At 39.6% G+C, this 17,165-nt stretch overlaps 2 protein-coding genes across 4 annotated transcripts in view; one reads left to right on the forward strand and one right to left on the reverse strand.

Moving 5' to 3' along the window:
• Nucleotides 1–318: 318 nt before the first annotated feature.
• On the reverse strand, nt 319–4,123 carry LOC131740199 (E3 ubiquitin-protein ligase TRIM56-like). The gene is made up of 2 exons (XM_059035644.1): nt 3,651–4,123; nt 319–3,045 (listed from the first exon to the last, which is right to left on the reverse strand). Exon 2 carries the CDS (start codon nt 3,026–3,028, stop codon nt 1,526–1,528), a length of 1,503 nt encoding a protein of 500 aa, XP_058891627.1. The 5' UTR covers nt 3,029–3,045; nt 3,651–4,123; the 3' UTR covers nt 319–1,525.
• Nucleotides 4,124–5,952: 1,829 nt separating this feature from the next.
• Nucleotides 5,953–17,165, forward strand: part of LOC117417919 (intraflagellar transport protein 140 homolog) — a 40,185-nt gene continuing 28,972 nt past the window's right edge. The window contains exons 1-14 of one of the 3 annotated variants that reach the window (XM_059035645.1): nt 5,953–6,197; nt 7,428–7,592; nt 8,044–8,265; nt 8,610–8,731; nt 10,521–10,663; nt 11,100–11,275; nt 11,837–11,928; nt 12,479–12,585; nt 12,939–13,078; nt 13,549–13,752; nt 14,060–14,132; nt 14,717–14,808; nt 15,494–15,621; nt 16,859–16,976. In XM_059035645.1, the coding sequence (XP_058891628.1) occupies nt 7,446–7,592; nt 8,044–8,265; nt 8,610–8,731; nt 10,521–10,663; nt 11,100–11,275; nt 11,837–11,928; nt 12,479–12,585; nt 12,939–13,078; nt 13,549–13,752; nt 14,060–14,132; nt 14,717–14,808; nt 15,494–15,621; nt 16,859–16,976 (1,764 nt within the window). In that variant the 5' untranslated portion in view covers nt 5,953–6,197; nt 7,428–7,445. The remainder of the gene's footprint in view (nt 6,198–7,427; nt 7,593–8,043; nt 8,266–8,609; nt 8,732–10,520; nt 10,664–11,099; nt 11,276–11,836; nt 11,929–12,478; nt 12,586–12,938; nt 13,079–13,548; nt 13,753–14,059; nt 14,133–14,716; nt 14,809–15,493; nt 15,622–16,858; nt 16,977–17,165) is intronic. The other 2 variants (XM_059035646.1, XM_034030326.3) reach the window with 2 other exon arrangements.

Here is a 17,165-nt window from a genome sequence, read left to right on the forward strand (position 1 = left end):
GGAAATAGAACAAGTCCATCCAACTAAACAGTTGAGTTACAGTGAGAAGAGGGGTAAATATATATATATACAAGATGGTTAATCCCGTGCAAAGGAAACTCAAAGGCTTTCAGTCATTACACTCCAAAGCTGAGCTCAAATGATGCTGTCTGACAACTTGAAAATGGTTGCCTGCCTTTCTTTGTTTAAATTAGAAATAATACATTTCACCTTCATTTTATAAACACTAAAACGTTAAATACATTTAAATTATTTAATAAAAAACGACAATGCAGCCATGTTATGTAATATAATAAATGTATTGGTCAGATCAATCTCAATGTTTTATTCCTGGATACATAAATAAAAAGTATGAAAATGTTTTTTTGAATTCCCTGCCCATATACATCAGGGGCTCAACTCCAGCACTACTTCATATCAGGATTAAAATCATGATGAGATCCCAAACACACAGTTCCATTAACACATTTATCTAGTGTGATGCAGTGTAGCAGTCCTATATGCGACATGGTATATGAGCAGACCTTTCCTGGGAAGAAGCGGCTCAGCCCAGTGTCTGGATACACCTGGTCTGGTCTGCCTCTCTCCGCTAGCTTCATTCCTCAGTCCTAACATATTCTTTGTAATTCCCACTTACCAACTGCTTATGGCAACACATAGGCTGCGTTTTGCTCCTCTCTTGCTATTTTCCAACTAAAGCTCATCTGCAAAGTCTGCACAATGAATGATCCTTCGCAGCTTTTTGAGATTATTTTATATTGCTTTTTTTATTTTTAACAAGTAAGTAGCTCAAGATTTAATTGTAACGTATTTTGCTTGACCTGGCTTTGGTTTGCTTAGAGCTTGTCTGGGAAATCGAAGTCAGCTCGTCAACTTTGAAAGGTCAAGTTGTCACATGATTGAAATGGAATGAAAGGATTCTCCAGACAAGCTCAAGGCAGATTTAGAGAAACAATATAGTAGCTCAGTATTGGCGCACCAGAACCCAGAACCCTCAGAAGGACTGCCAACATCATAAATAGTAAGGGAGGTGCCTTGCTTCCTTATTCTTTCAGTAGAGCACCTTTTGAAGACTACAATGTAAGTTTGCTGTCATAGTGATTAAACATTGGGCCTTTGTGAAAAACAGGAATCATACTTTTTAATGACCCGACCATAGTGAATAAAATAAACTAATATCTGAAGAAAAGGACTCTATTTCTTTGCATCTAGTTCACATTATTATTAATTGATTTCTTAACAGACACCCTTATCCAGGGCGACTTACAATTGTTACAAGATATCACATTATTTTTACATACAATTACATTATTTTTTACACATTATTTATTTATTTACATACAATTACCCATTTATACAGTTGGGTTTTTTCTGGAGCAAACACATTTACCAGAACCTGCAGACACCCACACATTGATGATCTCTCCCACTATATACGTTTCTTAATCCTGAAGATTTCAGTCCAATTTATTTTGAGTTGCTAAATGTATTTACTGCTCACTGTATTATCACTGAGCAGACTCACTCATGTATTCTTCTTAGACTTAGTTTGCTTTTTAAATTGTGTGTGAAAAACAGGCCTCTGTACTGTTAATGGACTAACCATTGGGTAAATAAAAGGTACCTGTCCTCCTGTTTGACCAACACATGGGCTACTTATTGGCCAAATTGGGAGAATACGAGGCATCTGCAGTCCTGCTCCTTGGAAAAAATAAGGCAGTGTCCGTGCTCCTATTGGCTGAATTAAGAGATCATGAGGTAACTGTGCTCCTATTGGCCTAACAACTGTGTGGCTAAGAGGTACATGTAACAGTACTGGCTTGTCTTTTAAGTTTGGACTGCTTTTCTGTCCAGAATTGCAAACAGAAGCTCCCGGAGACACTGCTTGAGATTCTTGTTTGCTGAATGTAGTGTTCTGCTCCTCTGGTCTCTTGCAACAAGGTATAAAGCCTAACTTGAGCTTTCCCAGATCCAGCATAACTTTGTTGAGATCTTTATTTATTACCAGATGTGGCATTTTCCCTTCAGCTGCTGGGATGTTGAGATCCTGAAGTCTTTTAATGTGACTCTGAATCATGCCTTCCAGCTGGAGAATTTCATAATCTTTCCCCATTTCCATGACCGTCCTGGAGAAGTCCTTGGTGCTCTGAGCAGAGTCCATGTGATTGTGGAGAGCCTGCTTAATGCTCAGGTAGCTCTTCTCCTGTTGTTGAACAAAATCTGATAGTTCTTTACAAATAGAATCCCTTTGAGCATAGAGCTGTTCTACAAGCACAGAGACATACTTTGAGACACAGTCCTGGATAGTGCTTTGGGATTCCTTTAGCTGTCCTATCATGGAGTCCACAGCCTCTTCTTGCTGGCCAATGCTTTTTATGTTGTTGTCCAAGCTGCTGATCAGACCCTCTACCTGTGGCTTCCTGGCTTTGACAGCATCAGCCATGACCAGGATGTGGTGTGAAAAGTGCTCCAGCATGCGACAGTCCCTGCAGATGGGTGTGGAGCAGGTGTTGCAGTAAAACCTCAGTGTGTCCTGGTGGCTGCGGCAGTGCTGCTCCTGCCTGAGCCGGGCCTCTTCATCATACCCCCCCGCAGTGTAGTCCTGCAGGCTCACCACTGTGTGGGAGAGGGTGAGCTTGGAGCAGCGGTGGCCCTCGGCGCAGGAACGGCACAGGAAGTCAGCACAGTCGAGGCAGCGGGACGAGGCAGCCTCAGGGCTCTGCTTTAAGGACACACACACAGAGCAGACCGCCTCCTTGTTCCTCTTGGATTCAAACAGGTCCAGAAGGCCGTTTATAAAGAAGTTGGTTTTGATGTTTCTGATGCTGCCCTGAACACGTGTCTCTGTTCGGCACTCAGGGCAGTAGATAGTGCCTTTCCCTTTCTCCAACAGCTTCTCCAGACACTGCTCACAGTAGGAGTGCAGGCAGGGCAGGATCCGGGGAGACTTGTACAGCTCAAAGCAGATCTTACACTTTAGAAACTCTTCTTCAATCAACTCAGAAAGCTGGGGATCTGCGGTTGCCATGGTTTTGTTATAGTTCCCTGGAAATAGAAACAAAGATAAAGAGATCAGACAGAAGAACAAGCATCTCTAATATAATTTCCTCCAATATCTCTGAAAAAAACCCCACTCTCTGTGTCTAGCTTTGGGCATTCAATCAAAACATAGTGACACTCTGAAACCTTAATTTTAAGAAACAGTTTTACAAGACTCTGGGCTGGTTTCACAGACCCCGGTCCACACTAATCTTGGACTAACTTATCTAAAGTAACATTAGGTAGTCCAGGTGTTACATTGTGGTCTGTGATGGGAGTGGTCAAAGAGACAACATTCTTCAGAAAGTACAGACAGCTGTTTTCAAACTATTTAAAAATTGTAAAGACTACTTTTAAAATCGGATAGGGCATTTGCTTTCTTCCTGAGACATAGATAGAAAACATTCTAATTGAAACACATTAAAAGACAGCATAGCTTTTTTCATAAGCATTTAAAACACTTTTCATGAACTTTAATTTTTGTGTTTGTTTAATATCATTTTTTATAACTAAACTTTACCTTTTTTGTACCCATTCAGAAGCCAAATCAAACAGACAAGTACATTACTTAAAAATTAAAACATATCAGATATTAATAATTCAGCTGTTACCTTATTTTCCCACTGGAATGCCCCGACACAAGCAATGTACTGATTCCAGCTTCCTGACTCTTGCTTGCTGCTCTCTCTCTGTGTTCACAGACTGTGTAATGCTGTTCCAATACCTAAAGAAGACACTCCCAAATGTCCCTTTAGAGCCTCACCCACAACTGTTGCAAATGACGTCAGCTAAAACCAGACTGCTGAGGCATAACTTTAGTTTTCAAAGAACTGACCCTCCTCTTCCTTTAGGTAAAAAGTGCAATCATTTCAGTGATTCATGCTTTACTTCTGAGTTAGTGTTGTCAGTAGCAGTCTTTTTCATCAGACCTGTTTTAAATTGGGTGTCATGGGATTCCATTATCTGCGTGCGTGCGTGCGTGCGTGCGTGCGTGCGTGGCGCGTGGCGCGTGGCGCGTGGCGCGTGGCGTGGCGTGGCGTGGCGTGGCGTGGCGTGGCGTCCAGCCATCTTGACCTAGGCATAGAGGAACAGCCTGGGGCCAAGATGGCTGCCTTTACACAGCCACATGTTAACTAATGGTTTTCTTTAATTATTTAATTGAGAACGTGTGCAATGTGGTGATTGATTTATTGATGTTGTGACAAGATGGCGCCGGGGGAGGAAGATAAACAAGAAGGTCAGAGATGGTAGGTTGCAGTTTTATGCACCAGAGCACGTATTTATTAAAAAAATAACACAAAATAAGGCTCACAGAGCAAAATAAAGGATTAAACAAGACAATTACGCAAAACACAAATAACAAAAGAAAATACTCACCCAAGTAAAAACTATTATAGTTAGCTGAATATCAACACAGGGGTGTGCCTTTCTTTTATAGCATGTGGCTGTTCCCAATTAGCAGCAATATCTAATTTGGGAACAGCCTCATTCTCACATGTATTTAGCAGCGATACAAATTAACCCTATCCCCGCCAACCACCACCACAAACACATAAACAAAACAGTACTTACAGGCAGTATGTCCTGCCCCCCCAATAAATTATTTAAATATATCTCAAATTCATTTATAGACATATCAGTAACACTTTAAGTGTCTGTAATTCCAATGTAACTAACACATTTGTACATCATGTACAGACACTTATTTTAAAGTGTTAGTGATATATCTAAATATTGGAAGATATCCCTAAATCATTTCCAGATATCTAAAAATTTGAAGATATCTTTAAATCATTTTAAGATATCTAAAATACATTCTGAGATACTTGAAAATTATTTCCAGATATGTTTAAATGGAGCTTTAAATGAGATATCTAACATGCATTTTCAGATATCTTTAAATCATTTTAAGGTATCTCAAAATGCTTTTGAACTATATCTTTAAATATTTTTTCAGATATTTAAGATACATTTTAAGATATCTCTAAATGACTTCCTGTCTATTTAAATATATCTCAAATTAATTTTAAGATATCACAAAATAACTTCCTGGTCATTTAGCGATATCTCTAAATCATTTTGAGATCTTGAAATAGCTTCCTAGTCATTTAGCGATATCTCTAAATCATTTTGAGATCTTGAAATAGCTTCCTGTTCATTTAGAGATATCTCTAAATCATTTTGAGATCTTGAAATAGCTTCCTGTTCATTTAGAGATATCTCTAAATCATTTTGAGATCTTGAAATAGCTTCCTGTTCATTTAGAGATATCTCTAGGTGGACAGGAAGGCCATTGAAAACACTGAGCATATGTTGAAATGTCTTCCTGTTAATTTCGATACAGTATATTTTAAATGATTTACAGATACCTCTAAATGAGCAGGAAGTCATTTTGAGAAATCTCAAGTATCATGCTAGCAAAACATTATTTAAGATTGCTGTAAATCAATCTGAGATATCTCTATTTCATTTTTAAATATCTCAAAAAGAAATGAAGATATCTTCAAAATTGTTTATTTACAGATATCTCAAATTAAGTTAAAGTTATCTGGAAATGATTTACATTTATCTCTAAATATTTAAAGATATCTTAACATGCAATTTGAGATATCTCTAAATGATATAATTTGTCGTAATAAATCTATGCATTTCAGTAGACTACTGACTATTAAAAATCTCATTAATCCGCTGACCTTTGACTCAAAACTGTAACCCGAACACAGACAAGGATGTCCACACTGTCCTCTCCAGTCAGGTGCATGCATGAAAAGCAGTTCAGTTTAGGGTGTGTAACTGATGACCATACGTGCAGAGTTGGGACGGTAATGTCAGTTGTATACAAGTAATAATGTATTTATTACAAAAGTAATGTAGAATTAATTAAATAATAACAAATAACGTGAATAAACAACGATGAACTGTTTATATATTGCTTTATCTTTGGCTCAGACTCGGAATGACGCTTTGCTCGGCTCATTTCGTGATTATTCGTAACACCTCCCCCTCCCGACTGCGAGGGCATCTTTGTTGTCGGGGTAACAAGAAGAGACGCTGCTTCTCTCGACTAATACAGAGAGAAAGAGATACCAGGACCAGCTACTTCCCCCTGACACTATCACAGACACAGTTCGAACTATAGGAAAAACAGGTACACCCAGGTAAATTCAAAATTATTTAGAAAAAGCTTTTATTGAAATGTGTCCTGTATGGAAAGATAACTCGGGTTGCACCGTAGAGAAGGCCGCCGGGCCCCGGGTTAGAGTGATTAGCAGTGCACTAAGCCGTTGACTGCATATGGGACAAATCGTCTTTTTTGAAAAACGTACACAGACAATAATTGCGAGCTCAATCAAGCTGTAAAATGCTGATTATCTTATTGCATTAGCATAACATTTTGCATATTAACGGGTAACCTAGAAACTGGTGTGTTTTATTCTTTAAAACACAACTATATTGTATGTAGAGATGTAATGCTCGGTTTGTATTTAGCTAAGTTAGCACTGTTTATTTATTTATTTATTTATTATTATTATTTTTTTTAAATAATGCTACTGACGTTTCAAAAGTGTGTAGCCTCATACCCATGTTTAAAAATCTATTTACAGCTGCTAAGTTGGTGACATTGTTTTCAGTTGTTTCTTCGTTCGGGTTCTGGTTTTAAACTGCACATTGCAGAATATGTAATGACAAAAAACGTCAGGAATGTACTACTGTACCACTAGTACATACTTGTAAGATTATGATTTTAAAATACAGTTTTCCATTATGCAATGTACAGCATTGATGATAAACACACCATCACATTATTGTATTCCTTGTATTGTAACACTTGAAATGTATTTGCTTACGATTGTAAGTCGCCCTGGATAAGGGCGTCTGCTAAGAAATAAATAATAATAATAATAATAATAATAATAATAATAATAATAATAATAATAATAATCAAGCATGCATTGTAAACTAAAATTAATAACATGTACATTATGACATACTGATATTTAGTTAAAAAAAACATGTAATTGAATGTTACAATCAATTTAATTGAATGTTGCAATCATTTTAAAATACATTTTACGAAAAAAAAAAAAAAAAAAAAAGCACGACAATGCATCATTTGAAGTACAAAATCCAGATGATTATTCAGAATTCTTTGAAGGTCGGGATGCAGATTCACTCACAAATGTGGAAGACCCTTTAACAACAAGGAGGATGTTTTTAGAAAATACAACATTTAGTCAAATTTTATTTCATATATAGGCTGTATTAATAAATCATTTACAAGACAGTAAATGTTGATTCGGACTGCAATACTTTACGAATACAGCCCGTTGTTGTTTTTTGTGCTGATCTCGATGTAAAAAGATGCATAACGTTTATTTATTTAACAGGCGTACCCCACTGTGATTATGGCGGTGTATTTCGATCACCGTATTGAGTCTTCTGATTCCGCTGGCTCTCCCAGTCAGATTACCTGGCACTCTTCCCAACCTGTGCTGGCGGTAGCGTCCATCAGTCCATCCACAGGTGGCAGCGTTGATCTCTACCTCCAGCAGGTGGGTTTTAGTTTTAGACAAAAAACCAGGGCTCTGAGCAGACTGGTGTACTGTGGAGCTGGTGTCCTAACAGCTACAAATCTGGATTAGTAGGTGTGTGCAGCACTGCTGTTTCTGGTCATTTGAATACATATTATTTATGATTTGGGTTAACTGAATTATAACAATAGTTTAGAAATTTATGTATAAATACTTTTTCCTTGTGGTATATTCTGAATGGATAAGAAAAAGGCCATATTCATAACACACAAATTTTCTGTATTTCAGTTTCTGTTTTGATAATGGCACCAGATGGTACCTTAACATAGAGGTGTTTTAAAGTTATAATACATTAAACAACTTACAATATTAATAGGTTAAGTAACTATTGAATCCACAAGGTAAATAATACTGTACATAGCCTGAGGCTGGGGTTAATGATTGCGTCCTCATCATTTCCACACTGTTGCAGGGTGAACATGTTGGTAATTCCCATGTGGAGCGTCCGTTCCAGCCCAAGGTGCTCCGCTGGCACCCCAGCAAGCAGGTCCTGGCAGTGGGCTGGGAGACCGGTGAGGTGCTGCTGCTGAACCAGCCGGATGGAGAGCAGACCTCCCTGCCAGCCACCCACAGTGCTGACATCTCCCTGCTGGAGTGGAGCAGCAACGGCAGTCGTCTTCTCACCGGGGACAGGGCAAGTGTGGCGCCGAGCGGACCTGCTTTAATCATGCACATTAATTTACTGTGTTACCTTTTTCTTTCTACACATGGCTGTGTCTAAATGCTGGTTCAGTCTTGCAACCACCAGGAGACAGTCGTGCAAATGATTGAGTTGAATTGGACAGTCAGACTGTCGCAATGCTAGAGAGACAGTATAAACCAACTTTTAATAAAGTGATTATAACTAACAAAATAATTCCATCAATCTTACCTGTTCAAAGCATGTTACTGGCTGAATGCATTTTTTAGCTACAAGATGTATGGTACAGGGTGTCGGGGTGTCAACTCCTTTGTGTACATTTTTGTATATTCATGCAGCTGGGAGTCCTGGCAGTGTGGAAAGCTGATCCTCGAGGCCGGCTGCAGGGAGCTCCACTTCTAAGACATGACTACGGAATGCACTTGACTCACTGTGTGTTTAGACCTGCACAGCCTGGAGAGTGAGTACCAGAGTCAGATGGAAACAGGGACTCTTTGGAAGATTGGTGATGGTCTCACCATATTAGAGGGGAGCTTTTTTAAATATCAAAATTGCTATGGAAGTAAATACACCGAACCTTTGACAATTAGTCTCACTAGTGTTTGCTCCCAAGTTTACTTATTGTCTTATTAACATCACTAAATACAACAAAAAAAGGTTAGGAAAGCTGGTTCATTCTTCAGTCTTACAGCCACTGTGAAGCAGTCATGCAATGCGAGCTGGAGTTGAGAAAAATGAAACTGGCATCCGCTCTCCCTTAGATCGACAGACAGTTGCATGACTGGAGTCACTAGAAATCGCAGACGGGCGCTCCATTGTATGAACCAGCATTTAGGGTGCTGGCAGTGACGAAGCTAGGGGGGTGGTTTTAGGGGTTTGAAACCCCCCCCCTCGAAATTGATTATTCAACGATGTAGGAGAGGAAAAAATGTCAGCCACCTCCGACACTGTAAACCCCAGTCCCAACCAATGTAAGCTCTGACCTGAGCTGTTTGCTTCTCAACCCGCCTAAGCACACTTCAATAAAAAAACCAAAAAAGCAGTCAAACACATATCTAGTGTTTGATGGACTGGGCAGAGTCCATCATTACGGGAAAAGAAATGGTGTACCAGGTGTACCAGTAACTAAGTGTAATCTAAAGCCTGATTAGCACAGGACTAGAAATCACCACATAAACAGGTGCTTTCGGACATCGGTGAAAGTTAATATGTCCGAAACATCAATTTCTTTTTATACTACATAATTTTCTCAGAGGGCCTGTGATTATTGTACAGGACATCGGGACCGTCTGTAAAATTTAAAACTCGGGCGTCCTGTGTCTTTTTACTCCTGTGCGAATCGACCATGTTAGTGTTATGTTACGATTGATAGAGCATTTCCGGGGTATTCACCTCAAAGCAATACCAGCCTTCGCAGTAAACCATAATATAATATTACAGTTGGTACGATCTGTCCTGAAATTCTACAGTTCAGTAAAACACAATGATTGGGCATAACCAAATTGGGGAATCTTTAAAAAAATAAATAAATAAATAAATAAATAAATAAATAAATAAAAGTAATGCTTTTAACATGCATTTGAAGATGTGTATGGAAACAGGCTGCACAAAACGTGACAATAAGCAGGTTTGTGAGATGATATTAAGAGAGGTAATTGTTCAAAGAACCTATGGTGCATGGTGAATTGTTTCTGAAAAATCGTGATAATAAATGGGGCATGATATTAGGCGAGGGGATATAAAATGGGTGCATGTGTATTTCCAAATCTGCTCAAATGTTATTTTGGATATTTATATAAGTATATTGCAAGGCCATAGAACTGTAGCTGTTATTCTGTTCTGCTGAGAAATGTCTTGGCAGAACAGAACAACATGACCGGAATGGTTCCAATCCACTGTTAGGAAAATAAAGTCTCTGCTCCGAGCTAGTCCAACAATATTGTTCTTAAGGGATAATATTCCTGATTTACATTTTTATCAGTTTAAAAGTAATGTCAGTGTGCTTTTTTTGTTTTGCTTAAATGTTTCATTTTGAAAATTGATTAAAATGGAGGCCATGTTACTAAAACAGAATTCCCAATTCAGCATTCTTGTCATAAAAGCTGCTCCAGTTATTTTTTCAAATAACATTGAGCAAAAGGACCTGCTACTTTGAGGTGTTCTTCTTTTACAATGGAGGTAGTTGGCATTCAGTTTATGTTTAGCAGATTGAAACAGACCCCAGTGTTTCTGTGTCTCTCCCTGTGCAGTGACCTAGTGCAGCTGGCTCGCGCTGCGGTGAGCGGGGATGAGAACGCTCTGGACATGTTCAACTGGAGGAAGGCTGGGAAGGGAGGGCCGCTCAAGCTGGGACCCCAGGAGGGCATGACCTTCTTCATCAGCACTGCAGATGGTAGGGCAGGGGAGGGGCCCGCAGCTCTTTCTCTAGTCTAACGTAGTGACACCCCTATGCTAAAACACATCGTTCGATTTTTAAATATAACTACATTACAGTACAAATATAGCAAAAATATGTATTTTATAGGGAAACCTGTGTTTTTAAACATTTGTGTGAATGGAAAGCAAATTAAGGGCCCTTAAGTTAACTTCTGATTTGTTTGTTCCTACACAAATGGTGCAAATTGCATTTTAGTGAAAAGACCATAAAAATTGGCCCGTAGTGTTCTTAATCTGATATTTCAAAATGCAGTACTTGCTTCTGCCAGTTCCAGTGCTCTGCAGCCATTATAGTAGGTCTGGTTGTGGTTGTTTTGTGCACTGTAAGGTGTTTGTATGTGAACCCTGCTCCTCAGTCACCGTCTGTGTCTCTCCTCCCTTCCCCTCTTCAGGCAGTGTGCACTATGTGGATGAGAAAGGGAAGAGCTCCCAGGTGCTGCTTGCTGACAGTCCTGTTCAGAAGCTTTTGTACCTGCAGGGGCGGGAGGTGCTGGTAGTGATCACAGAGACCCTGCTGCTGTCCCAGTACAGTGTAGGGCCAGGAGGGGCCACACAGGAACTTGTCAAGGTGGGAACCTTGCCATTTTAAGGCAGAGTAGTAATACAGTAGTACATTTTCTGTAAACATTCATTTAACCAGTCATGTTCAATACAATGTTCAATAGTGCTGGGATGCACATGGGCTTTTCATTTGAGTCTTTCAAAATGTAAACAGTATTGAAATATTCTTACATTTTTAATTTGCTGGAAAACAAAAGACAATTTGTACCGTTGTGCCATATTTAACAGGAGTAAAATAAACATGGTTCAACATGAAATTACTTCATAAAGAAGAGGAGAAACACTGTTTAGTCCACTAGAATGCGTTATTTATTGTAGATGTAATTTATGCATTGTTTCCTTTGCATGATATCTTTTTGATATCATGATTTATAAATTATATTATATGCATGAATACATACATGGACTTTTTTGCTACCAAATACATTTCAATCAGTTTTTGTTCCAGTATTCGAATGCTTGCACTGTTGACTTGTATTTTATTTGGTTTATACTTGTTGACACTTTTAAAAAAGACCTGTAGAATTCAGATGGGATGAAGCGTTATTTGTGTTTGGTGTGTTTGCAGGTGAAGCTGAGTGGGAAGAGTGGCCAGAGCGCTGACATCGCCTGGGGAGAGAAGGGGCTGTTGATCACCGCCACAGGGGAGAAAGTGGTCAGGTATGAGTTCAGAAACACTGTTATCAATAACCATCTGAATTGTGATTATCACCCGATTTACTTCAATAAGTTCATAGTTCCAATTTTTTTATTTACTAAATACAACTTGGAAATAGCTTTACTTTTACAGTATACACATTTACTGTAAGTAAACCAGACACAATTGTCAAAAATAGCATTGCATGGCATTTTAAGGTGCTATAGATTAAGGTGCTGTTTTAACCCAGTCATAAATAACAAACTGTTTAACTTGTATTATAATTATCTGCCGATGCAGCAATCAATATTCCGTTTCTCAAGGCGATTAATAATCGTTCATAAAAATGGATTGATATCAACATAGTGATATAGCCACAAGTGTGTAATCCAATTGGCGACTGGTTAATTCAGGTTACTCTGAAATGTTTATTTTTTATGTATTTTCTTTTAAAGTAGTTTAAAGTAGTTTTATGGCATGCAGGTAAGCTGTAGTTAAAGTTGACCTCTCGGATGAGCCCAGATTGATCTGGGTAAAGAAGCTGTGTGATCTGAATGTCCAAGTATGTTTTAGACTTTGGGACCTGGAGAGAGACGATAACTATGTGCTGTCTCTGGATGAACACCTGGGCTTTGAGACGGGGGAGACTTTAAACTGTATCTCCTACTGCAGTGCTAAAGGTGAGTGCAATACTGTTTCACTGCAATCTGTCTGTTGTATTTTATTATCCCCTGCATTTCACAATGAAGTGATCAAGCCTTATCACTATATAAACTGTACATCTCAATATTTAGCTTTCCACTACGTAATTCACGTTGATACTAGTATCTCTACTATGTGTTAAACCAATATTGCTCTCTCTCTAAATACATATAGTTACCATCTATGATTCTCTATATAAAATTAAACGGGGGTGTACTGCATCTTTAAAGTAACTGTAAACAACCAGTGTTACAGAGGGACAGGGACAAGGTGGCTTCTTGGCTTCAGCACTATAAATTGAGTAACACTGTTTTGTAATTGGTCTCCCCAGGTATCCTAGCAGCAGGGACTAGCCGGGGACGAATCGCAATGTGGCGGAAGGTGGCTGTGTCCAATCAGAAGATGGAAGGGAGGGGCCAGTGGAAACTGCAGACTCCTGCAGAGTTGGAAGGGACCATCATTCAGCTTCAGGTACAACCACCATGACTGCTGGGGTGGTTTCAGACAATCAGACAGGATTCCCAGACTATACCTACAATCTGGGTATAGGGGTTTACTTTAATTTAAACACAACTGTGCACAAATGTGACCTTGAACACAGCAGCATCATCAAATGATTCTGTTACCCTGTTTCAGTATAGTTTTATGTTTTTGATTCCTTTGTGTACAAAGAAGTCCGTAGCAAAGTACCTATTCAAACCCATCACAAAAGGAGAGTGCAGTGCAATAGAAAGTAATGAAACTTTAGTAAAAGTTGCAGAGCATTCTTAAATACGCTAAAGAGCATACATGTATAGCTTCCACTGTTGCTCCAGTATTGAGTTCTATTCACTTTATTTCCTAAAGCTTGTCAGATTCACCTGGTGTATTGCAAATTGAGTAAAGCTGAGCATAGATGGAGTTCTGTACTATGTGACTCAATCCCAGCTCTCTCTCTTCAGTGGGGCTCCAGTATGAACCTGTTGGCTGTGATCACCGCCAGCACAGTGCTGATCCTCTGCGAACACGTCATGTCTTCCCACTTCAGCCAACAGGTGGCAGCAGTGCAGCTCAACCCCAACCAGCTGTGCCTGAGCTACTTCAGCACAGGAATCCAGCACAGCCTGCGCACTGACATGCACATCAAGGGAGTCTGTGTCACCAAGGTAACCCCCTGATACCGGCTCTGTCTACACTTGAAGAAGTATGGGAGGATATGATTCCTAGTATTATTATTGCAATAATAACAGCAATCAGAAAGTTGCTCAGTATTTATAAGATTCACAAGCTTTCACACGTAATTGCAATAGGCAGAATTATGTCTGCATGTGTTGGAAAATAAAGGGTTTTGGGGATATTTTACCGACCACACATTGGAACTTGTGCCTTTGTGAGTAATAATGGTAATAACTGCAGTGAATTGAATGGCTGTTTATAGCTCATTACTATTGCCTGTCTCTCCCCTCTTTGTAGGACACAGTTACCGTGTGGAATGGGAAGCAGGTCACTGTGTTTGAGCCGTCTGGAGCAATACTACGCAACACAGGTGAGCGCAGACACCTCACAAACCAAGTCCAGGGTACAAGACAAGTCAGCAAATGCATCTTTATTGTACATGGATTACTCTTATTACACAGATTATAGTTTACTCTCTGAATTTTGAATGATTTATGGACATATTTCTGTTCAATATACTGTAGTATCCATGTTGCTTTGTATTCTGTTTATATGGTTAGCACAGTTGATCCTGTCTTGTCTTCCACATTTGGGTGAGTAAGAGGGCATTTACTTTATTAGATAATTAAAAAAGCAATGGTGACGCTTGCATGGCTTTTAATCATCTAAATCCCCTCAAAATAGTAGACAAACAAAAGACAAAGTTACTACGCATCAGCCAAAAATTCTAATACAGGTTTGGGCTGATGATCTGGTATAAAAGATCACTTGAAATGAGATATAATGATTGTTTTTTTTAATGTAGAAAAGGTGTAATAGCAGAAATCTGTACTTTGATAACTAATGAACTCATTCAGACACATGTGTGTGTTGTTTTCGGAGTGGTACAATCTCTGCACTGGATTGAATGCCCTCGCCTCTCTGTCTGAGCTGTGGTTTCTGCTCTACACACAGGCTCGTTCCCCTGTGAGTCACAGGCTGTTGCTGTGCATGAAGAGAATATATACACTGTGGAGCCCAACAGGGTGCAGGTCCGCACCTTGCAGGTAAGTCTCACTCCAGCTGGATCCTGTCGCGATTAAAATCACATGCAAAAGGACAAAGTTGTTTTCTTGCCTGTAATGGATGTTGCAAAACACCATTATCATACATGCTGTAGATGAAATCCTCAGCAAGGGGGATATAGTGAGGTGCTCCTACAACTGTCACACTGAGGAACTGCGATTCAATTTCACATAGTAGTGACATTGTCATTTGGTGTTTACATCAATATTGTGTTTTCATCCTTTGACAGGGATGTACAGTAGTATGCAAATGTATTAGAACACCCAATTGCTTTTGTTGTTTTGAATTGTTGTGCATATGAAATCAAGCCACTGGAACTGAACATCTTGGAAAATTGTCAAAATAGGTAAATTAGTGATTGTCTATTGAATTGATGACTTTAATAGGCCACCCATGCAATTCATTTAAAATGGGACGAGAAAAGGAACACATAGCCACAAATGGTAAAATGCATGAGACTTTTTAGATGCTTAATTAAAGCACAAAGTGGTCTAACAACCGGCTCTCTTTGGTTTGGATTGAGCTCCAGCAGTTCCATGCTCATGATTTGTTTCTCTACTAATGCCCCCTATCTTGGTTCACTCTACTGGTCCCATTCACTCTGTATTTTCCTGCATGTGTTGCACATTCCAGCCCCTCTGACTGTGTTCCACTCCCCCTCTCCAGGGCACAGTGAAGCAGCTGCTGGTGTTCCCAGAGGTGGAGGGCACCCCCCAGCTCCTAAGCGTCTGCAATACCTTCCTGGTGGTGGGGACCGACGCTGCACACATCAAGGTGTTTGACCTCTCCCGCAGGTACAGATACACTGGAGACCACTGCTCTGAATTCACATTCTGCACAGCCATATACATATTGCACTTCAGCAGCCAGGCTGCCTGTCCGATCCATAGAGAGATACATAATGTGACAGTCTGACTTTGGAGGTGCAATATCTATATTCCATGTTAGACAAGACCACCAAAGAAATGCAAATGTGCATTTAAACAAAACAAACCACATTTATTCAGGGGGATTGTTTTGTAATTTTATTAGTGCCTGGACATAAATTTTCAAACAAGCACTGCTTCAAATGTATTCAGTGGCAGAACTGACCATGTTTCGATTTGTTGAAATAAAAATAATTAATATGAAGAATATATCATTCTACTGTAAAGAAGCTACATTTTATGGGGTACCGGTTATGAGAGATGTTTTTAACTGTATATATATGGTGTGGCAGGGCAGGAGCCCTGCACATGAAGAGTGGGTTTTGTGTGTGTATATTGTAAATCTTGTGTGCATGTATTATAAATAATGAATGAAGTTCCTGACACTCCTGGGAGAGCCTGCCTGCTGTGTGTGATTACCAGGTGTGGAATCTAATCAGCAGGTAGGTGTGTTCCAGGAGCATTAGGCACTTCATTCATTATTTACAATACATGAACACAATATTTACAATATACATACACAAAATCCACTCTTCATGTGCAGGGCTCCTGCCCTGGCACATATGGTATGAATTATACTTTTGTTAATTCAAAATGAAAGAATATTTGAGTATTCATTAAAATTTTGAAAGAATATTCTAGCATGAAAACCTCATGTTCATCCTGCACTCGGTTTAATCCAAATCAAGTGCATTTTCATTATACTCTCCTGTTAAGCAAGTTAAAGAAAAAAAAAAAAAATCATATATTATCTATATGGATTTTCATAAACGAAAATCTGCATACCTTGGCTAAAAATCTAAAGTGAAAGGGTTTGCAAGGGTAGTCATGTGGCAGATGACACAAAAAACAGTGTTGCAGCAAAAATCCAAATGCCAATTCTGGTACAATAGGCTCGGAAAGAGAACGATGTCCATAATGAGTTAGATTCATTTTACAATGGGAGTGACTGTGAGAACATGTGACAATGTCTATCATTTTAAAGCTGTACCATGCTTTCACAATGCTTCATTGCACATTGTTATACTTTAAAGGCAGTAAACATCTCTAAGGGGTTGCCTTATAATCCTGTGTATCCAGAATAAGCCACCCTGTGTCTCCACAGGGAAGCGAAACCCCACTGCAATGCCAAGAGTCTGGCGGAGCTCATTCCCAACCTGGGGGCCATCGCCTCTGTGAAGTGCAATGCCAACGGCAGCCAAGTCAGCGTGCTCGTCACACGGGTGAGTGGGAACCCTCGGGGGAGGGTGGTGGGGTGGAGGTTTGGTTGGCCAGCACCTTTGTGAAGTGCTACGCCAACGGCAGCCAAGTCAGCGTGCTTGTCACACGGGTGAGTGGGGGCCGTTGGGGGTTGGGGGTTGGGGGGGTTTCTGCAAGGGTTCTGGTTTCTACACTACCATATGTTTCATATG

Source organism: Acipenser ruthenus, chromosome 13, assembly GCF_902713425.1.
Source record: "Acipenser ruthenus chromosome 13, fAciRut3.2 maternal haplotype, whole genome shotgun sequence".
Taxonomy (NCBI): Eukaryota; Metazoa; Chordata; class Actinopteri; order Acipenseriformes; family Acipenseridae; genus Acipenser; species Acipenser ruthenus.

Excerpts from the sequence above, each read along its gene's own strand:
- LOC131740199 (XM_059035644.1), bottom strand. The coding sequence starts at position 3,028 with ATGGCAACCGCAGATCCCCAGCTTTCTGAGTTGATTGAAGAAGAGTTT.